At 43.2% G+C, this 23,893-nt stretch overlaps 1 protein-coding gene across 2 annotated transcripts in view; it reads left to right on the forward strand.

Moving 5' to 3' along the window:
• Window positions 1-23,893, forward strand: part of GALNT1 (polypeptide N-acetylgalactosaminyltransferase 1) — a 242,526-nt gene that overhangs the window by 140,785 nt on the left and 77,848 nt on the right. For both annotated transcript variants that reach the window (XM_075586004.1, XM_075586003.1), the window contains exon 5: window positions 17,025-17,232. In XM_075586004.1, coding sequence (XP_075442119.1) covers window positions 17,025-17,232 — 208 coding nt within the window. The remainder of the gene's footprint in view (window positions 1-17,024; window positions 17,233-23,893) is intronic.

A 23,893-nucleotide genomic window follows, 5' to 3' on the forward strand; every position in this document is an offset into this window, starting at 1 on the left:
TAAAAATATCTTTTTTTTTTTTAAATTAATTCTTCTCACATTCTGGGTAATCTCAGCTGAAATATGAAATGCTGGTATCGAAGTCCATTTAATTGGTATCAAGGAGGCAGCCTTTTATGCCTGGAGCAGGCTTTGTAGCTGCCAGTTACTTGCTTTCAGCCATCACAAGCTGCATAAAGTCCAACATATTTATTTACAAGGAGGTGGAATACATTATGAGCTTATCCTTGCCTTGCATTATAACATTTTAGCTGCTTTTGATGTAAGTATTGAGAGCGAATTCTAAATAAACGATTGTTTTTATTCAACAAATGCATTCCTATTTTACCCACATGTTCTGATGCTTAGACATCATTGAAGCCATCAAAAGTAAAATATTGAATAATTATAGATTTTGTAAAAAATTTTATTTTTCTAGAGATCATGTGTTTGCACACTCCCTCTTGAAAAAATGGGCAAAATAAAATAAATCATAAAAGCTACGTCATATCATGAGATATTAGGTCTTTTAATCAATCTGGTGCTTCAGGTGTTAACATGGTTACTTTGTGTTTAAAAAAAAAAATACAATATATTGGTTATATGACAGTTCAAGACTCTTCCTGGGTCTGCGCAGATCTTCAAAGAGTGCTTAAGGCTTGGTCCCCGCTGGTTGCTGCAGCAACCGCTGTGGCGGGCACTGCAGAGACGAGAGCCGCCCCTCAACGGGGCCGGGCCCATTGCAAGGGGTGGTCGCCATGCTGCGCCGTCAGTTTTTCCAGCAGACTGGAAAATTGTGATCAGTACAAACGACGGAGCACTAGGCCACACCCCCCCGCCGGTCAGCCAATGAACCTGCCAGGGGACATCATGGCCGTGCCCCCGTCTCGCTCCCTCCCCCCCCCCTGTCTTTCCCCCTGCAGCTCACTGCAGACCAGGGAACACGGCTGCAGGCGCTCATGCAGTGCAGACAGCAGGGGCGTAGCCAAACTAATGGGTTATCCCTTATGACCCACTAAAAGTACAAGATGTGTTGTATGGGGCTGATAGAACCTAGAGATAATGGCATCTGTTTTGCAAGAGATGGGATTAAATTATAGCTCTGAGAAAAAAAAACCTTCCTACTGCTTGTCTCTTTTAAAACCTGCAGCAAAAATACACTTTATTGATCATACATGTTCCCCTTATTTCACAATTATACTTTTCATATGTGTGCGCTTGGGATGTACTATACTGCAAGCACATACAATCCTGCAAAATGGGGACAACAAGGGACAGAGGGAAAAATAAGACCTGTGCAGTGCATGAAAAATTAACCCCTTCATCCCCAATACGAAATAGGGGTAACCAGCTGAGCACACTGCCTTTATTAATGCGCTGGGTACCCCCATTTTCGCCACAGTTACCCTTGCTAGTTATTTCATTTATTTGAGGCAATTATTTTTGGTCTGAGAACAGATGTACAGATGTAGCAAGACTTACTCTCGCTATTACTGCGAGAAACGAAGTGTAAGTTCCTGGCATTTATCAGAGTTTTGCGGAGTACTGAGGTATCATAGGTGAAGATTTTCAGTGCACCATCTACCGGACACACATAATGAATAGCAATGACATAAATAACCACGCACATACTTCTGCCGGCTGACCGTAAATGAGCCTCGGTGAACATAGTGCTCACACGGCTATAATCTTGCACCCCAATGAGGTCACAGGGACAGCAATTTATTCTACAAAAGAATATTTGGTTTACTGAGGTGTCTATACTAATCTTTTCTGTTTCAGACTAAGTAATGTGTAAAGAGTATTATTTTAGTTTAAACATGCCTGAAGCATACTTTTTGTTTTAATCCAAACAAAGTAATTATTGGTTGACTTGACATTGGATTCAATAGTAAATGACTTACAGCAAGCCTTGCTGAAACATTTTTGCATTTTCCAAGTTTTGCGTGACCTGGAAATCTAGTGATGATATTCTTCCCAAGGCATCAAGTATTATTTTCTTTTGCAAGTGCAATACAATGTAAACATGTTCTTTTTCAAATTCTTGGCTTCCAGAGTAACAGGATGGTCTTCAGCAGAGATCACTCAAACTCTTTTTCAAATATTTAAATTAAAACAATTGTCATTAATGTATGTATTTTATCCATGTATTTAGAATGAATTATATCTCTCTCATTGAGTGGACACAGCGCTGTAGATCTAATCTTTTCAGCCTTGAGCCCCTGCCCTGCAGAGGTTACAATTATTTTGTTATGCAGTGCTGATAGAGAAAAAATTCAATCGCACCTGCTAACAGTTACAATAGTAAAATCAGTGCTACAAAGAATGTCTGTTTCATACATATTACCCTGTGACGATAGGTGGTAGGCTTTTTTCTGGTGGCAGCGGCGGGATCGCAAAGCTCGGCACCGATTATTCTTCCAGGAATATCTGTCCTGAGTACGGTTTAAATTTTCAAGACCACAGTTACATACGCTTCAGTGCTCGGACCCACACCCCTTACCATTCCCTGTACAGTAGTTTAGTCGACTTACAGATGACTACAAGGGTGACGGACAAGTATCGGTCCTGAGAGAAGGACCGGCTCTCACCCTGAGAGCGTGGAATAACCACTGAGAACCGTGAAAAAACAGTTGGTTGCCGACGGTTGGAGCTCAGTGGTTTGAGTGGAGGCGCTGGGCAGTCCCAAGACTGTTGCCGGCCATTCCGAACTACGAGAATTGTCCGCCAGCTTGAGTGATGAGTCAGTGGATACTCCGTCTACCCACAGTGGAGATTTGTATACTGGCGGTTGTTAGGCGTGCACTGGAGTACCTGGGAAGCAGTGCCACCACTGTTGAGCGAGTCACCATGCTACAGCTCCTGGACACCAAGACACCTCCACGATCAAAGTCCCGATCATCCGCGAAGTTGGGAGTCCAGGGACAGAGGACACTCCGACTCCCCTCTGGCAGCTTTGCCAAGTTTTGCGAGGAAACTGACAACATTGACGGGTATCTACAGTCCTTTAAGAACCATTGCGATATGCACCAACTACCAGAGGATGACTAGGTCAAATACCTGGTCCCTCAGCTATGTGGCAAAGCAGCTGTGGTGCACCAGGAGATTGACCGGGAGGATGCAAATGACGACTGCCTAGTTGTAAAGGCGGTTCTCTTGGCCAGATATGCAATTACACCAGAGACATACCGGGCCCAGTTCAGAGCTCTGAACAAAGGGTCCCAGGACACGTGTCCCGACTTGAGCACCAGTATAAACCGTGGATTGCTGGGTATGCGATGACCATCTTTAAGACCCTCCATGACTTGATCAAGGAACAGTTCATGTTAAACTGCTTACCCGAGGTGCGGGAGGGGATCACCGACTGCAAGCATCCAGCACGAGACAAGCGGCCCTCTTTGCAGACGACTTCGTGATCACCCGGCCCATGGTGCCCCTTACGCCTTAACGATTCAACAGCCTGAACCGGCACGAGCTCCTGGTGGCCGCCACAGTGCCTACCTGCACCTGATTTTGGGTGTAACCAGACTGGGCACATGAAGTGCGACTGCCCCTGTCTGGCCCCAGGTTGCAGGGGCCAGGCAACATACTCCAGCAGCCCCTATGCCATCACCTGGATAGGCTGCCTAGACGACCCAGTACCATTCCCCGTGTTCCTGATGCAGTTCGCAGAGACACATAACCAACCCCCTTCTCCCAGTTGGTGCAGCACCCCAAATTGCCCCAGTCGGTCTCTGTTCCACAGACATCCAGATATAGCAGCTCCAACCGGTGATCATTGGAGACTGGATGACTAATAAGCTTGACTCCGGCACTGCTGCACTCTTTGGTTCAACCTGATATGGTCAGACCAGAGAACCTTCTTTCCGGGGAATGGATGAGGGTTTCCCTGACGGATGGGGGCAGCAAATCCCTACAGATGGCCTGCATTTTCCTTGAGTGGGGCGCTGGCCAAGCTATCTGCAATGTCTGCATTTTACCCAGCTTAGTGTTGTTGGGTAACAACCTGGATTGGGCTTACACTAAAGCCGGCCAGGGGCAAAACAGGATGGCGGAGGTCATATACCTGGGGCACAGGGTAAGCAAGGGGCATCCCAAGCCTAACATTGTAGAAGCCATGGGGTGGCCAGTTCCCAAAACCCAGAAACGTTTCCTAGCGTTTCTGCGGACCGTGGCTTATTATGGTAATTTTGTACCCATCTATAGTGCCCTGGCCAAAATCCTGATAGAACAAGAAACAAAAGTCCAGAGCAACATCCAATGTGACAAAAATACACAGTGAAATACCTATACATCTCTTGAAAAGGGGTAAATTAGTTAACCCTTTGGCCAAAGTGTATAAGGCTGCGAGACACTTACAAGTCATGACTTGTTTGCATGTCCTAACACTAACTGATTAAAATCCTTATTTACCCCTATAATTAGAGGCAGGATGGTCCTGGCATTGAGCCTGTTGCTCTGGACGTCTTTGTTTCATGTTTTCTACAATTAGCCACGGCCAGTAGCACTCCTTTTGACACATATACATATATATATTTTGTAGTAATTTTGGGGGGTTTCTGAGAGCTTGCTGGGTATCTGTGTGGTTTTCAAAACCCTGATAGACCTAACCAAAAAACATCTCCCTCACATGGTAACCTGGTCACCGGTGTGTGAGTGCCTTCTCCGCTCTCAAAGATGCCCTGGCAAACACTTCCTGATTCAGACGGATGCCTCTAACTTTGGCGTCGGTGCGGTGCTGTCAGGTGTTTACCGATGGGGCTGAACAACCCATATTGTACCTGAGCCGCAAGTTGTTTGATCGGGAAGCTGTCTTGCTATGATAGAGGAGAGCTTGGCCATAGTGTGGGCCCTCCATAAACTCCAGCCATAGGTGTACAGCTGCCCTTTCACAGTCATTACGGACCACAATCCCCTGAACTGGTTGCAGTGGGTTTGACTTTACAGCAATTTGACTTCACCATACAGCACAAGAAGGGGAGCGGACACGGTAGTGCCGATGGACTTTCCTGGCAGAACGATATGGGCCGGGTATGCTCCGACCTTTGAGCGCTTATCTTTGGGACCAAAACACTGGGGTTACTACCCTCAGAACTCTCCTCTTAAGGCTGGGAAGTGTGATGGTAAGGGTAGATTTGGCTGCTTTTAAATAAAAATTAAGTCCGCCATGACCCCTACCTGTCAATGATATGATATATTTATGTATGCACAGTTTATTGTGCAAGTCCTATATATGTTGTTCTTAAAACAGTTATCTGTAGCTCTGTTCAAGAGGCTGGATCTGCAGGGGTTAACTATCTTGGTATTGTAGGCCTGGACACAATGATGGGATTAGGCCCATTGCTGAGTAACCAGGGAGAGGTTGACCACCTGCTGAGTGGACTGGTTCTGCAAGAAAGATGTAAGCCCTGGGACTATATCTGTATTCTATGACTGTGGAGGAGAATTGTGTGGGCATTGTCCTGTATCTACCTACATCCTCTGGACTGTATTAAGGATAGAAATTACCATATTCGGGCTTCCTCACCCACGCTCAACCCCAGTAATCTCATCAACCCGATCTGTGGCTGTGTGCAAACGAGGATTATTGTTCATACCCAGACTAGCTGGCATCTCCTTGATTGGGACAGTGGTATAAATACGCTTTCTCCCCAGCCTCAACTGAGTCATTCTACCTGATGGCCTTTTGGAGGCTGTGTGCAGACAGAGCATAAAGAGCTGACAAGGAGTTGGCAGAAGGAAACCGAGGAGACTAAGTGCAGGGGTCTGGAGCATCCGGTGGAGTTGCAGTCTGTGTGTGCAATGTCAGCCTGAGCTGTTTGGAGTGAAGCAACAGCGGAGAATATAAAACTGCTAGCTAGCGGAGAGCAAGGCAGTGCTGACCATACTACCGAGGACAGCAGCAAGTTGGGAACGCGCATTGGGTAAGCTTCCAGACAGAGATCCCTACACATAGGGGTTTAGGTCGTTCGCCCAGTTGGGTGAGTTGGTGTGGGTGTTTTATATACTGGAGGTTTGTGGAAACTTTTTGCAATAAATTCACTTTTGTTCAACTCTGCAGCTTTGTCTAGTGTTCTGATCCCTGGTGTTATAATCCTGGTCTCTGTGACATACCCCATCAACTCTTCTCGATTAAATGTGGAAAACATTTGGTTCAGAAGCTTATCGAGTTCTGAAATGCTTTTACAATTATCTAAAATACACGCCCTCCCACACACGCACCCACCCACAACCCCTGTAAGCTCAGAACCCAAATACACCACATCATATGTATATATGTCTTTATATAGCGCCATTAATGTACATAGCGCTTCACAGTAGTAATACACGTGACAATCATATAAATTACAAATAACAGATCATGGGAATAAGTGCTTCCGACATAAAAGTAACATTTAGGAAGAGGTGCCCCTGCTCGGAAGAGCTTAGAATCTAATTGGTAGGTAAGAAGAACATACAGGGACAGTAGGGGGGGGGGCATTCTGGTAAGTGCATCTGCAAGGGGCCAAGCTTTGTGTCGTGTATAGTATTAGCCATGGTGCTACTCATATGCTTCTTTAAGCAAGTGTGTTTTAAGGTGGGTCTTAGAGGTGGATAGGGAGGGTGCTAGTCTGGTATTGAGGGGAAGGGCATTACAGAGGTGTGGGGCAGTCGGTGAGAAAGGTTTAAGGCAGGAAAGGACTTTATATACAAAGAGGGTAGAGAGAAGACATCCTTGAGCAGAACGCAAGAGTCGGGATGGTGCATAGCGAGAAATTAGGGCTGAGATGTAGGGAGGGGCAGAAGAGTGTAAAGCTTTGAAAGGGAGGAGGAGGAGAATTGAGTGAGATGCAGGATTTGATAGGAAGCCAAGAGAGTGATTTCAGCAGAGGAGACGCTGAGACAGATTTAGGAAAGAGGAGGGTGATTCTGGCAGCAGCGTTTAGGATATTTTGTAGAGGGGACAGGTGAGAGAGGGAGAGAATGAGGGCCTGAGTTTGAGTTTTGGCAGTCGAGCAACAGAGGAAAGGGCGTATCTTTTTTGTAATATTGCGGAGGAAAAAGCGACAGGTTTTCGATATGTTTTGAATGTGAGAGGAGTAGAGTGTGACCCCCTAGGCAGCGTGCCTGGGCTACTGGGTGAATGATGGTACTTCCAAGAGTAATGTGGAAGGAGGTAGTAGGGCCAGGTTTGGGAGGAAGTATGAGGAGCTCTGTTTTTGCCATGTTAAGTTTAAGTCGGCGGTGGGCCATCCAGGATGATATCGCAGAGAGTCATTCAGAAACTTTGGTCTGTACAGCAGGTATAAGGTCAGGGGTGGAAAAGTACATTTGTGTGTCGTCAGCATAGAGGTGATATTTAAACCCAAGAGATGTGATTTGGTTACCTTGAGAAAGTGTGTAATTAGAAAAGAGAAGGGTCCCAGGACAGGGCCCTGCGGTACCCCCACGGAGAGATCGATGGAGGAGGTGTTTGCACAAGAGACACAAAGTATGATGGTATAGGTAATAGGAGATCCAGGATAGAGCTTTGTTACGAATACGAGTATGGAGAATGTGAAGAAGAGGGTGGTCCACGGTATCAAATTCTGCAGAGATGTCGAGTAATATGAGCAGAGTGTAATGACCTCTGTCTTTGGCAGCATGGAGGTCATTAGTTATTTTAGTGAGGGCTGTTTCAGTGGAGTGAGCAGTGCGTAAGCCCGATTGTAGTGGGTCTAGGTGAGAGTAGGTGTTGAAAGTGGAGCAAGCGAGAGAAGACAAGACGTTCAAGAAGTTTGGAGGCAAAAGGCAGGAGGGAGACAGGTTGATAGTTAGAAAGACAGGTAGGGTCAAGCTTGCTGTTTTTGAGTAATGGTATAACTGTTGCATGTTTGAAGGAGGAGAGAAAGGTACCAGAGTGGAGGGAAGGAGTTAAAAATGTGTGTGAGCGTAGGGATTATAGTAGGAGCAAGAGGTTTTAGGAGATGGGAGGGAATGGAGTCAAGAGGGCCAGTGGTAGAGGGAGAAGAGGAGATAAGCAGTGACAGATACTCCTCTGAGACTGCGGAAAAAGTCAAGGAAGGCAGGAGAAGAGTTAGGTGTAGGATGGGAGGAGGCAACAGAGGGGATGTTCTGACGTATGGATTCCACCTTTTCCTTAAAATAGTCAGCAAAGTCCTGAGGTGAGATGGAGGAAGAAGAGGCAGCTGAGGGTGGTTTGTGTAGAGTCAAAGACAGAGAAAAGTTGGCGTGGGCTAGACTTGTGCATGTTGATTAGTGAAGAAAAGTAGATTTGTTTAGCCAGAGAGAGGGCAGAGTTGAAACAGGATAGCATACATTTGTAGTGAAGGAAGTCTGTGAGGGTGAGATTTCCTCCAGAGGTGTTCAGAGGAACGCAGCATGCGCGTGTGGGAATTTAGCCAGGGTCTGGGGTTAGGACTGCAGAGAGAAAGTAGGGCATGTAGATCAAGAGAGGAGGATAAGGCAGAGTTGTAGTTTCTGACCAGGTTGTCGGGGTCTGGAGCAGAACTGAGGGAGGAGCGTAAAGTCGAATCAAAGCCTGGTAGGTTAATAGAGCGCAGGTTTCTGCAGAAACGAGGGGTAGATGGTGATGGAGTAGGGGAGAAGCGAGAGAGAAAAAATTAGATGAAGTGATGGTCAGAGAGAGGAAAGGGGAAATGGAGAAATTGGAGACACTTTTTTTTTTTTTTTTTGGGGGGGGGGGGGGGGGTGAAAACCTGGTCTAGGTAGTGGCCAGGTTGGAGACGTAATGAGGCTGGTAGAAAGAAGTGCATAATTTGAAAATAAGTGAAGCCATAGCAAATATAAATAGTAAAGGCAGCATCACAGCAGTAGTAAAGTGTTGAGATGTGCAGTCTGGGATAGATAATATCCTCCTTTCTATCGTAGTTCAAATTCAGGAATCAGGGCCGGTAGGTGTTGTGTTGTCCACTCCTTTTGAACTCCCTTTTAAACTCCAGCATTGCATGCTATTTTAAACCTGGCTACTTCAAACATGGTCTGCTCTTCCTGCACTTATAAAGGCCTAATAATTCACCTGACTAAATTAAGTTCACCCCAGCCTGCTTAAATAGCACATGTGAGGCACATTAAAACAGATGTTATTTCTAAACAGGGTGTTGTCCTGCCTAAAGCCTCGGGCATGGTCAGCGCTTATGCGCTGACCCGTGCTGAGGCGCGCTTACGCTCGGCAGTGAGCCCCTGCAGCCGCAATGAGAGCGGCTTTAGCAGGGGCTCGCGCACGCTTCCGCAAGCGTGCGGAAGCGTAGGCCTTACCAATTTTTTTGTTTTTCGCGCTTACGGGAACGCAGGGCCGGTCACGTGAGCGGTTCGCCCAATGAGGGTGAACCAGCTCCATGACTTCACTGGCCCGCCCCCCGACACGTCCTCGGACGGCGCGAAAACTAAGGCCAGGGAAAGCACCCGCTTTCCCTCAGCGCGCCTCCGCACGGCTGGAGTCACCATGGACTTAGCCTAAGTGTAAAAGCTGAGTGTAATTAAGAGACACATCAAGGGGTGATTGAGAGATGATATTTAATTTAAGGATTCAAATATGGGATTTACTTAGGATTGTTACAGTTGCATATATGTGTCAAAAAGAATGCTACTTGGATTGTGACCTCATGTATAGAACAAAAGACACAGGCCGAGTGCTACATCCAACTTGACAAATGATTATAGTTAAATACTTACACAGATGAGTGCCATACAGGTGGTCCTCGCTATCTGACGGTCCCATATTGTATTGTATTGTATGTCTTTATTTATATAGCGCCATTAATGTACATAGCGCTTCACAGTAGTAATCAAATAAATAACAGATAATATAAATAACAGATCATGGGAATAAGTGCTTTAGACATTAAGGAAGAGGAGTCCCTGCTCCGAGGAGCTTGCAGTCTAATTGGTTGGTAGGGAGAACGTACAGAGACAGTAGGAGGGAGTTCTGGTAAGTGCGTCTGCAGGGGGCCAAGCTTTATGTATCATGTGTTCAGAATATCCACAGTGCTATTCATATGCCTGGGTAGTTAGGACACACGTCCAAATAGCAGTGCTCAGTCCGAATCAGACATAATGGAAATCCATATATCAAGGTATTAAAGTCCACATATCATGGTGTAAGCAGAAGCACATTGAGCTAAAGGGAGTATTGGACCCAGTGTATGAGAAACAGTGACTCTTCAATAACACATGACTGTCCATATGGTGGAGACAATTAAAGGGCCAAGCTTTATGTATCACGTGTTCAGAATATCCACAGTGCTATTCATATGCTTCTTTAAGCAAGTGTGTCTTAAGGTGGGTCTTAAAGGTGGATAGAGAGGGTGCTAGTCGGGTACTGAGGGGAAGGGCATTCCAGAGGTGTGGGGCAATCAGTGAAAAAGGTTTAAAGGGGGTAGAAAGAAGACATCCTTGAGAAGAACGCAAGAGTCTGGATGGTGCATAACGAGAAATTAGTGCTGAGATGTAAGGAAGGGCAGAAGAGTGTAAAGCTTTAAAAGTGAGGAGAAGAATGGAGTGTGAGATGCGGGATTTGATCGGAAGCCAGGAGAGGGATTTCATGAGGGTAGATGCTGAGGCAGATCTAGGAAAGAGCAGAGTGATTCTGGCAGCAGCGTTTAGGATAGATTGTAGGGGAGACAGGTGAGAGGCAGGAAGGCCGGACAGCAGGAGGTTACAGTAATCAAGACGGGAGAGAATGAGGGCCTGAGTCAGAGTTTTAGCAGTCAAGCAACAGAGGAAAGGGCGTATCTTTGTTATATTGCGGAGGCAAAAGTGACAGGTTTTAGAAATGTTTTGAATGTGAAGGGCGAATGTGAGAGAGGAGTAGAGTGTGACCCCTAGGCAGCGTGCTTGAGCTACTTGGTGAATGATCGTAGTTCCAACAGTAATGTGGAAGGATGTAGTAGGGCAAGATTTGGGAGGAAGTATGAGGAGCTCTGTTTTAGCCATGTTGAGTTTAAGGCAGCGGAGGGCCATTCAGGATGATATAGCAGAGAGATATTCAAAAACTTTGGTTTGTACAGCAGGTGTAAGGTCAGGTGTTGAAAAGTATATTTGTGTGTCGTCAGCATAGAGGTGATAATTAAACCCAAAAGATGTTATTAGGTCACCTAGAGAGTGTATGTAGAGAAAAGAGAAGAGGTCCCAGGACAGAGCCCTGGGGTACCCCCACAGAGATATCAATAGAGGAGGAGGAGGTATTAGCTGAAGAGACACTGAAAGTATGATGGGAGAGGTAGGATGAGATCCAGGGTAGAGCTTTGTTCCGTATACCAAGAGTATGGAGAATATGAAGGAGAAGAGGGTGGTCCACGGTGTCAAATGCTGCAGAGAGATCGAGTAATATGAGCAGAGTGTAATGACCTCTGTCTTTGGCAGCATGGAGGTCGTCAGTTATTTTACTGAGGGCTGTTTCTGTGGAGTGAGCAGTGCGGAAGCCAGATTGTAGAGGGTCTAGGAGAGAATAGGTGTTGAGAAAATGGAGCAAGCGAGAGAATACAAGACGTTCAAGAAGTTTGGAGGCAAAAGGCAGGAGAGAGAAAGGTCAATAGTTAGAAAGACTGGTAGGGTCAAGCTTGCTGTTTTTGAGTAATTGTATGACTGTTTCATGTTTGCTCTGGAACCTTTCCATCCTCCTTCAGAGGGAGGAGTTACAAATGTGTGTGAGCATAGGGATTATAGTAGGAGCAAGGCTGTCAAACTGAGCCACTAATTGAGCCAGCTGTGCTGAAGTAGGGATATCCTGAAAACCTGGCCTGTTTGCGGCTCTCGAGGACTGGAGTTGTGCAGGCCTTATCTAAATAAAAAGTATTGAGCATTGTTGCAAAATGTTCAGTATTTCTTTCAACCAACTTCCTTAAGCAAAAAGCTCTAGTGCACAACAAATTCCTAATAAACTGTGCTCTTATGAATTCTTGACAGAAATGTTGTGGTAGTTATTACATGTAATATGAACGCCCAGAATATGCAGTGATTCTGACTGAAAGCATTATTAATTTGACAGTTCTTTATTTTTCCCGAAATAAAACCTGTCAAGCTCCCATATAATCCTATTCATTGAGCCCAAATGATTATTCCTAAAATAAACGCTTTGCCTGGCCCCAGTCACCTTCTGCCTTCACATTTACATTCCGTTCCATTGCTTGACATACGTGAACTGTGCCTTCATGTTGGCTCCCAGAGAAATCTCAAACTGCAACAGGGAACGTTGCGATTTGTATTTAATTGTTTTCAAAGACGATCATAATGGCCTGTTGTTTCTTCATCATTGTTAAACAGTCTGTCGGAATGGATAGCTCATTCCCCCGGTTTCATTGGGTTGTCTCGGAAAGGTCACTCAGTGCTTATTCATGCAAGCTGCTGTATAATGAGGCAGCGCTGCCTAATTTGAGGAGATCTGTAAGAGAGACACCGACAGTTTGTAGCATGAGTTTACAAGTCAATGTGGCCTCACGTTGCGTTTCAGATTTTTAGTTTTGAAACTCCTTTCTCCTTCCAGTTAGTCTTGTGTGAATAACCTATCGATCATATATAAAATGTCTCCGCCTTTGGGAGACTCGGACAAGCCCCTCAACCCGGGGTGTTTGGTAACCTTAATGAGATATCTAACTTTCTATCAGATATGGCAAATGTCCATAGTTGAAACCTGTATACAGGCATACCCCGCATTAACGTACGCAATGGGACCAGAGCATGTATGTAAAGCGAAAATGTACTTAAAGTGAAACACCACCTTTTCCCACTTATCGATGCATGTACTGTACTGCAATCATCATATACGTGCATAACTGATGTAAATAACGCATTTGTAACAGGCTCTATAGTCTCCCCACTTGCGCACAGCTTCGGTACAGGTAGGGAACCGGTATTGCTGTTCAGGACGTGATGACAGGCGCATGCGTGAGCTGCCGTTTGCCTATTGGGCGATATGTACTTACTCGCGAGTGTACTTAAAGGGAGTGTACTTAAAGCGGGGTATGCCTGTATACCTTTTTTTTTTTTTTTTTGCTTTGTGTATATCAAACTTACATTGCAATATTTTGTCTTTATAACTGGAATAAAAAGTCCATCTAGGCAGATCAAACATTCTTTCTTCCATTTGAAAGCAAAAAGCACAGAGCGCACCAAGGTTGAAGAAATATATATTAAAAGTGAATACAAGTATCAACTTACATATAATAATTCTGTTATCCAGTGAGATTTAAGTGGTATAATCCATGCTGCCCCATCCTTGAGTAGAAGTGAGGCAACGCCGGGCTCGAGACAGTCTATCAGTGGGATCGAGTGGTGTCTCCGTCTTGCTCTGCTGCTTCCGGGTATGCGCAGTACCGCTCGACCCGTGCACTGGTGTGTGGACGTCTCCCAGATTCACAGTCTCTCTCTTGGGTCAACTGGCAATTTAGACAAGGGCTGATCTGCAGGAAGTGTCCACAGTACTCCTACCACAACATGTTTCGCTGACTGATCTGCTTCGTCAGGCGGTAATTGCAAGCATCAGCTTTGATATATTATCTCACACAGGTGTGTTAGATGTAATATAATTACTTGCAGGTAATTAGATCTATAGGTCTCATAGAGAACCCCATGTACACATTTCAATGGTCTCTATATCGATCAATTGGACAACAACTATGGCAGAGTGTGATTTTGCCATCATTATAATACAAATCATATGCAATTTATCTGATGTGAGTGCTACAAAAGCGCATATAAAAACAGTATCAATTAATACAATAATAAATAAAACATAGTTCCAATAACAAAAAACCTAGGACATCAAAACAAATTAAGGTAAATAGGAGGGGGCGGGGGTAGAAAAAGGGGAGGTGGAAGGGAGAAACCAAAGAAAGACATAACAAATGAGAAAAAGACATACATACATACATAATACATACATGAAACATACATACATACATACATACATACATACATGCATAATAAAAAAAATATGTATTAATATGTACCCTGAATATAAAAATGTGTGTCTCTAGATAGACACACACAGTACAGGTAACTGCGTGCATAAACCATAGATGCCAATTTCATTAGTATAATAAATAAGTTTATGAACATATGTAGAAAACATATCTCATACACTCAAAGCAGATGACCAAGCCAATATGAGTGTGAACCCAATTTTAAAGGTGGATGAATGAACATTACCCCCCCTTGCCCCCTATTTAAGAAAGGGGGTAAGTTGTATGTAATCATTCAACCAGCCTGGAAATTTACTTTGCAACGTACAGATCCAGTACTGCTCCCATCTGGCAATATGAAGATCGCAGTCCCCTGCTCTAATGTTATCCTTAATTCTCTCAATGCCTATGTAGTTAACACCCTCTTTGCTGCATCCATGGACATCTCTAAAATGGGTCAATAGGTGTGTCAATGGTTTTGATGCCTCTTCCAACTTGTAGATATTCTGAATATTCCGCAGATGTTCCATTATCTGTATTTTAAGATTACGCTTTGTTCTTCGGAATACAATATGTGGAAGAGGCATCTAAACCATTTTAGAGATGTCCATGGATGCAGCACAGAGGGGTTTAACTGCATGGGCTTTGAGAGAACTTCCAATAAAGTCAATGGGCGTTTCCTTGTGATAGTGCCAGAATCAGTTTAATTAACAACTTCTGCTGCATCAAGCTCTCTTGCCCCAGCGATAAGCATCAGCTTGTGATTGGAGAGATGCAGAGTTAAGGAGAAACTAAGAAACATCTCTGTAGTCAGATTTATGTATTTTTACATCTCAACCTTTTCTTAGCATCAAATACTGTAGATCAGTTAAGTCTAAGCCAGCATACATTGTTCTACTTGTGTGTCAAATACAAGAAACCCGACTAAATGATGGAAGAAAGAATAAGGTGTTCTTGATCCGCGTTCATGCTTCCTACAGTCTCAGGTATAAACCAACGCCTTCCTTTTGCTGCTTCTGTGTGTGGTGATAGATATTACCCTTCTCCACTGAAGATCCACCGAGTATTACTCCACAGGTAGGTCAGTCATAGAAAGCAAAAAGCTTGAGAGAATTGGAGGGCCCCGATTTTGGTACAATCACGTTAACGAATAAGCTTGATTTGACCTTAAGAGAAGCTGTGGAGAATATCAGTTATTGCGACCGTTTTAAGGCAAAACACCACTTTGTTTATACATCACCACAATTCTATTTACAGAAGGATTTCTTGCATCAAAATCATTGTTTTCTTATCAAATTGAAATTGAACTACACATTTTATGGGTGTGCAGCTGTAATATATTTGGGGATTTCAAATGTTTGAAACCATTTCTTTAGTGGGGCATTTAACACACACAAAATTGATGGATTAAAGCAGAAAAACAAGCATAGTCCCTCAGAGAGAACACATTTTATTGATCGCAATAGCGCAAAGACTGTTTATCTCACAGAAGACATAGCTGTTTATAGAACTGCAGGCGGGCATATCTCTCAGCAGATAGGGGATGAATACAGAAGTGAATGGATTCCAAAGATGACCCCTACTCCCTATACATTCTTTAAAAAAAAATAATAATCAAGATTATTTGGGAAGTATTGCATAATTGGAACTTCAGGCACATCTGAATTGCCAGAATGATATTTCTGAGATTGTAATATTTACTCTACAAGTAGTTTTTGTATGCCTAGTGCCGATTGAAACTGACCACACAATGTGCATTCCTTAGGATGTTTTGCACATTATATTAGAGATTCTTAATTTCTTGCATGTTCTATCCATTTTGCAAGTACTGTACTTAAAAACATTCTGTAAAAGACTCTGTAGGTGTCTTAAGGATTATATGAGTGCTGGGAGCATTGTGTGGTATGTGCATGCTCTAGATCAGGGGGGTGCAAAGTGGGGGGGGGGGGGCGCTACATTTTGTGGGTGTGGGGTCTGGGATGCAGCTGTTACAGAGGCCCCGCGCTTCCCCGAAGGCATTTAAAGTAAATGCCGGGGATCGCGTGAGGCCTCGGTAACTTCTTAACCTACCTTCGTTCCAAAGCACGTCTCCATGGCAACCGGCGTCAAATGACATCACACGACCCTGCAACGTCATTTGACGCGGGAGCCGTGCAGGGGAGAGGAGAAAGGGGGGAGCATGATGGTAAGTCTGCGTACCTATGCTCTAGGTTCATGAATTATTATTCTATAAGATGATGTGGTGATTCTTCGTTGTCTATTAAACTTATGTAGCGGTTTGGGAAATAGTACTATATTCTGTGGACAACTCGGAGCATTCTCTAGGGCAGGGGAGCTCCATCTTTTTCCCCTGCGCCCCATGCCGGCTGTCCTCCTCTCCGCGTGCCCCCCTCCCTCCTCCTTACCGTGGTTCCCGGCGTCTGGGCGTCATGACGTCACGTTGGCATAGCAAAGCAACGTCACATGTCCCCGCAGCGTCATTTGCCATGGCGACGCATCTCCAGATGCCGGCTGAACCACGGTAAGAAAGGTTTACAGAGGCCTTCGCCGCTTCCCTGGCACTTAATTTAATTTAAGTGCCTTCGGGAAGCGTGCAGGGCCTCTGTTAACCCCGCGCCCCCTGCAGTTAATCTTGCGCCCCCCCCAGTTTGCGCACCGCTGCTCTAGGGATTTCTAACCTTTCCATAATTGTTTGGGCCTTTTTGTTTTTTTCAGCAGTTCCCTTTCTGCAGAAAGCTATGGGCATTCTGTTGGGGGCTTTGCACATTCTGTATAGGATTCTCATCATAACGGAGGAGATCTTGGCATTCCATAGGGTATTTAGAAATTTCTATAGGGGTCATTAGCATTCAATTTCCATATACTGTATTATTACCACAGATGGTTTCACTGCATTAACGAATCATCCTGATTGTGTTGCTCAGCTCTGATTTTAATGCATAGCAAGGATAAAACCGTTAGGGGTTTTCCGTAATAACCATTTGGCCCGTTTTCAGACACAAATCCCTATTGACGGCCAATTTTGAGTATATTGAATTTACCCCTTGTTCTCTGACTGGGATTATTGAATTACAACCATACTTTGAAGCTTTCTCATTGTCATTAGCCTCATCTGCTGTTCGATTCCTTTTTTTTCCCCCCCAGATTTTCTGAAGAGGCCACTGGAGAGCTATGTAAAAAAGCTGAAAGTCCCAGTCTTTGTGATCCGGATGGAGCAGCGCTCCGGGTTGATCAGAGCCAGACTGAAGGGTGCTGCTGCTTCCAAAGGACAAGTCATTACCTTTCTAGATGCCCATTGCGAGTGTACTGTAGGATGGCTGGAGCCTCTCTTGGCGCGGATCAGACATGACAGGTAAAGACTTCATTTGTTAATTGCAGACCCTTTTTGCATGAAGGCTGTTGGTACAGCACAAAGAGCCCTATTTGCAGGAACTCTCCAGGTTTCTAGAATTTGGAGACTATGCAACATCAAATGGTCTTATTTTTCACTTGCGTTCGTGTTGAGTCCGTAGGTGGTATCTCTTGGCATCAATATGTGCTTTGTTCTACATTCACTTGCAACCGTGAGATGGAATGTATAGTGGAGCAGTTAGGCCAGGGGTGGGCAACTCCGGTCCTGAAGAGCCCCCAACAGGTTAGGTTTTCAGGATATCCCTGCTTCAGCACAGGTGGCTCAATGTGCTGGAGCAGGGTTAACCGAAAACCTGACCTGTTGGTGGCTCTTGAGGACAGGAGTTGCCCACCCCTGAGTTAGGGGAAGAACTTGCTGGGAACAACTGGGCATTAATAAAGCTTACATCCATTTAGCTACACTGTCTTTCTTGGTGTCTGTTCCGTCTACCAAATCAAGACACACCTATATCTCAGATGTAGGTGCACATTGACACACATCAAATGTGCCAATATTTCCACCTTTATAAATGACCCCTTTCCATCATTTAAAAATGTCTGTTTTTTTACTCATTTGATCACAGGGTCAGTAGAAATCTCTCTCCCACCTCTCCTCTCTTCCACTCTCTCCACCCTCTCCTCTCTCCACCCTCTCCTCTCTCCACCCTCTCCTCTCTCCACCCTCTCCTCTCTCCACCCTCTCCTCCCAGTCACTATTCTATGGCATAAACTACTGTAAGCGTAGGGTTGACCTAAAATGACCAGCTTCAGAAACCACTTGGTGTGCTTTTTTTTTTTTTTTTGCATTTTACTTCCCAGAATCCCTGACGGCAAGTGGATGCACTGTATGCTAAGAAAGGAGTGCGCAAACTTTTTTCCCTGCGCCCTCCTGTTTTGTCTCCCCGCCCCCCCTGCTTGGGTCCCCATCTCCTTACCTTGTGATGACGCCACGTTGCCATGGCGACGCTTCGCTAGAAGCCGCCGGGGACAAGGTGAGGGAACTTAGAGGGTGTGTGCGTGATCCCTGGCATTTAATTTAGATGCTTTGGGGAAGACTGCAGGGCATCTCTAAGCGCCCCACCCCCCCTGAAAATGTCACGCACCCCTGTGCTAAGAGATAATGTTGAAAAGCAGGTTGCATACCTGTCTGAGACATGTGAATGTGCTCACAAGTGATATATTTATTTTTTTTTGCAGAAACCATTTGGTCTTTTTTGGAATGTAATTATTACAAACGGTCACAAGCTCAACGTTGCCTCTCCGTATATTGTAATGTTTCTCTTAAATATGTATTCAGTTGGTGTACCCTGTATTGGTGATAATGTGTTACAGTATGTTAACTACTTTATATTATCTAGAACAAAGATCTCACAATCTGATGGCAACGCAAGGACTGTTAAATAATGAAAAATGAAGGGCTTTTAATGCACTCCTACAATTGCGTGTAGTGGCCACTTGGCTGTTTCACGCATGGCCAGCCAAAAAAAAGAAAAATCAATGATTGGAATTGATGGCAGCACTTCATTATCACCAATTAAAGAAACATTTATTATAGATTAGACATTTCGGATAATTAAGTAGCCGTTTAGATGATCCGTTGACTATACTTTAGCATGTGTTTCCGCTCACCTCTTTAGATTGTAAGTTCCTAAGAGCAGGGGACCAGCTTAACTATGTGGTCAGTGCGTTAATAAGTTGGCATGTTTTATTTTTATTGTTTAAGTAATAATCCCCGAAGAACAGGGCATTACTGGCCAATAATGCCCTGGCTGGAAGAGTTGAAGGCCCGAGGCGAACCCCTTTTCTGAGGGGATTATTACTATTGTAGGCTAAATGTAGGCTTATTTCATAAATAATAGACATTTTTGTATAGTTAAATAGATTTTTTTATTAAAATAAAATAGTAAATACATGAAACCACCTCTATATACGCTTACACTGCAGATATCTACTGTCCCGGCCAGCTTTATTCTAAAGCTCGCCGGGTTAAATGTGGGCTAAACGCTGGGCTTTTCTCCGATTTGAATCGGAGTTCCCGCGTGGCGGCCGCTTCAATAGATAAGCGCTAATGGCGCTTATCATTGAAAGCGCCCGAGGCGCGGGAAAAACGGCCAAAGATAGCCGCGCGCCGTCCGCGGGTTAAAAATACCCGCGGAGGCAGCCGCTTTAGATTATATATACTGTATATCACACACTGCCGCCCCTCTGTGTACACACACACACACATACACACACACACAGCAGCTCAACACACACAAACTTCTGCTACACACACACACCAGCACACCACACACAACACAGCACCTCTACACACACAACACACACACACACACTGGAGCTCTAGACACACAACACAGCACCTCCTCTACACTCACAACACAGCACATCTACACACACAACACAGCAGCTCTACTCACACACACAACACAGCAGCTCTACACACACAAACTCTGCTGCTACACACACATGCTACATCCATAAACACTGCTACTGACACACACACACTTGAGCTCTACACACACACACACACACAAACTGCTGCTACACATACAACAGCACAACACACACACACACACACTGCAGCCACAATAAAAAATGCAGCCACTTACTAAACTTTGCACTCCCCCCCACCTCTACACACAACACACACACAACACCTCTACACTCCCCCCCCTCCCCCCCAATTCAACTGAATCTGCTCAGAAAATCTGTCAGCTCGGAAGGAGGAGGAGTCAACCCGTGGCTGATACGTCGTGACCAATCCCCTGCCCTGTTTCAGAGCTCTTACTTCAATCAGACGAATCCCCTGCCCTGTCTCTGCTATTCTGAAAGCTGATTGGCTGGAAATAAACACATTGAAAACTACACATTCTGCTGCTTAAATTCTGGGCATTACTGATTGGATAATGCCCGGAATTTTAAACAGAGAGCAGGGTTTTCAATAATGCCCGGAATTTTACTGCTTTTGCCTATAATATTACTTAACTGTCTTTCAGTGCCTTATCCACATTGTATTGTACTGTGGAATATACTGGACCCCTTTACATACTGTACACAATAACAGAATAAATCTATAGTAACACGTTTCTAAGATGGGGCAATAATAGACTTGTCTTTGTCACCCTTTCTACTCGCATGAATGTGTGATTTGCATCATATAGTTGGCTATACAAAAAAAGCAGTATTATGATCACTGCTAAATTAATGTGTCATGTACAATATAGATAAACATAAAGGTGGAAATATAGAATCAAGTGCAGAATGTGATCCTGCTATCAATATGCACAATGGTGTGTCGTTTTGAGCATGCATGGTGTCTTCTCTTCACATTTATGTACTTAAACAGGTGTCTTATGCCATCTTCTTTTAACTATTTATAGTGAACAGTAATGTAATGTTATTATTTCTTTTATAGTCCAGCAGCTCTGGGTATTCGACAATGTACAAGACATAATAGAGTATTAGAAGTCCATTAACTTCCCATCTCCGTCACACAGAACAGATTATTTTTTTTTTAATCCCGAGTCTTCTGGTTTCCAGTCCAATAAGTTTTTGTAGTTGAAACCTCTCAAAGCTGGTTAGGCTTCCAACTCTGACTATTCATTCAACCATTATTGCACAGGTACTTAATTTATTCTCTCGCAGAACGCTTGAATGAGTGGTTTTACATTTCTTTATTGTGGACAACCAATACACATTTTTACACAGCCTTTTTGGTCGTTGTATTTAATGATGAATCTTGTATCAAATAAACCAGGTCAATGTAAATAGTTATAGAAATGTGAGTTCTGCAGTGGCTTGAGAACACATAACTTTAGGCATTATTTGAGCTGTTATGTCTTTGGCTCAAATCCAAACCTGTGTGATGCTTTTAGATACTGTGAATAAAGAAAAGCTAAATACTTGACTATTTGTAACTATGCTTAACGGTTTAACTGTGTATACTGCCACTTATTGATTTAGATATAAAACAAACAATGTCCTGTGGCTGTTCATATAGGCCTTAATATTAAAGTACAGAATGTATGTTTGCATGTTACTTAAACACGATCTGTAAAGCATTGCTTGTTCTTGGCTTGCTGCCTCCTGTGAAGCTGGAATCAATAATACAAGGTTAAAATTGCAGGCCTCCCTGTCCATGATATCATGGATTTATTATTATTTGACAATGAGAGCTTAACCTTACCAATCTGCTCTTAAAACCTATTGGTAATTATTATTAGCAGGGGCCAAAATAAAGATCACCACTGCCTATCAACCATAGCAGACAAGTAGTAAGCACAGTAATTGCATGTTGGTATGTACCGTGCAGAAGTCATTCCTGGGAACATCACACTTCATTGGATAGAAGACAGTTGAAGGATTGGTAGCTGAAGTTGAGAAGCATGTGGGTTCTAATACAAATGACCAGATAATACAGAAAACGAATATCCAAACAGCGAGAGTCTTGGTGTCAAAAGATCTTCAGATCTGCACCTTGAAAAAACAAAAAAACGGAGGATATTAAATACAGTTTAATTAAATAGGGGGAGGGGGGTTGCTGCTTTAAGATGAGGCCACTTTAGTCAGAGGAATTACAGAAATTCTTTCAAAAATGTACTACAATGGAGTGTTCCCTATAAAATGGGATAGTTGGCAAGTATGGTGACCGTGTGCAACATTACTATATTTGGGATGGAGATTGCAAGCGGGACATTATTTTTTTATGGTGTATAGCTGAGCATACACTTGCAGTGCTGTAGCTTACCATTTTTAATACAGTTATTATAATGCACTTATTTTTCATGTTGGGCAACACAAATGTATACTACGTATTTCTCTTGTAAAGTGGAATTTCAGACATTATTGTGTTATTTATGGAAATGTGCAATGAAGTGCTATGCATTTTTCTGCCTAATTATCTTGCTAAATAAAGACCAAAAGGTGTCCCTGATATTACTATATACAGGTAACGGCATGAAAAAGCAGTAGGGAACATTACAAATATATACTTTGGTACAAATTCTTCAGGATTCTAGATCAAACATGACTGTTTCTCAAAGATCAAGAAGCTTAACCTTAAATACTTACTGATCACCACAATACTGCAAGAAATAACCAGATCTATCAAATTAGGTTGAGAATATTACCATCAAGTCATAAACAGCTACAAAATATAAAAAAGAGACCATGTTTTCTTGGTTCATTTTCGTTAGGTGGCAAAATTGATGTACAAATAGCACTACATTTACATAAGAAAGGTAATCCTACTGGAAGTCATGGGATTCATTTGTCTTTGTTACTCATGGGTGGTTACATATTAAAGCTGCAGTTCAAGCAATATCCTACATGCGATTTTTTTTAAATTTTTTTTAATATAAATAAATCTGTTCTGTACTATGAGAAAATACTTGTAGCATTTAATAAAAAAAACATTTTTAAAGACATTTTTAATGTATTCTAATGTAACAGGCATTTATGTTCCTATAGCAACCATATACAATGTCATATCCACTTTCCCTTCTGAAACAGCATCACCTTTTTGAGCCCTGTCCTCTTTAGCAGTGAACCAATTGAATCTAGTGCCTGCCTGGTCACATGATGTTCCTCGCAGAACTTTGGCTGTCAGTGCAGCAGAATATTACCCAAGATGCTGAACCCCCAGCTGAATTTCAGCGATCAATTACACAGAGAATGGATCGATCAGCAATTTAGTTAATCACTTGTCAGTGTGTAGATTATATTGATGCACATATTGAATGAAAAAAAAAAACCCGCTTGGACTGCAGCGTTAAAGCCGCAAACCATGAAAATCCTGGTTTTGTTTTTTAAAATAAATAAATTCTGTAGTATTAGATACTGCCTGCAATTTTTTTTTAATGCCTGCCATTTGTAATTTTTTTTTTAATGTACTGATTATCCTGTGGTTGCTACAGCAACTATTTAGAAAGTCATATCCACTTGCTCTTGCCATTATGTTAGGCACACAATCAGGATGTTTACAGATTTATAACAGGAGCACCAAACGATTGCCAGTTTAGGTAAGAGTGTCGAATGTGTCACATGTTTTACATATAAAAATAAGATAGAAGAAAAAAAATGGGTGAATGTAGTATTGCTGCTTTCAGTTTAATCAGCGAGATCTCAGAGCTTCTGAAAGACAAACTGAAGTATGGTTGAGATTGTCCCATTAAATAGTGAGTTCACGTTTGAATGCTGTAGTATGTTAGATTAACTTTATAAAATCCATCACTGACCCTCTATGACCACTTTATATCCTTGTTCCCTGACACGTCATATCAATAATTATGGGGCATTTTAGTGAGACTGTCAACGCATTGCCATCCCTATCATGCATATTGGATAAATGTCCACTTGTGCTTTAATTTCCACATCTCCACAATCAAACCAATACTGTTGATGTTTGGCAAGACAAATAGCAAGGTCTTGAGTGTTATAGACTCCAATATTTAATTTTTCCTAGAATTATTCTGTATTATCCAGGCTGAAGTGCAGTAATACAATTAAAACTGTATATACATGCATTATATAGCTCATGCAAAATGCCCATGGTGCATTTCAAAAAAAATGTAAATCTTTTATATTGCAATCGGCTCCAAACTGCTAACATGACTGACTTGTGC

Source organism: Ascaphus truei, chromosome 2, assembly GCF_040206685.1.
Source record: "Ascaphus truei isolate aAscTru1 chromosome 2, aAscTru1.hap1, whole genome shotgun sequence".
In the NCBI taxonomy this organism is placed as follows: domain Eukaryota; kingdom Metazoa; phylum Chordata; class Amphibia; order Anura; family Ascaphidae; genus Ascaphus; species Ascaphus truei.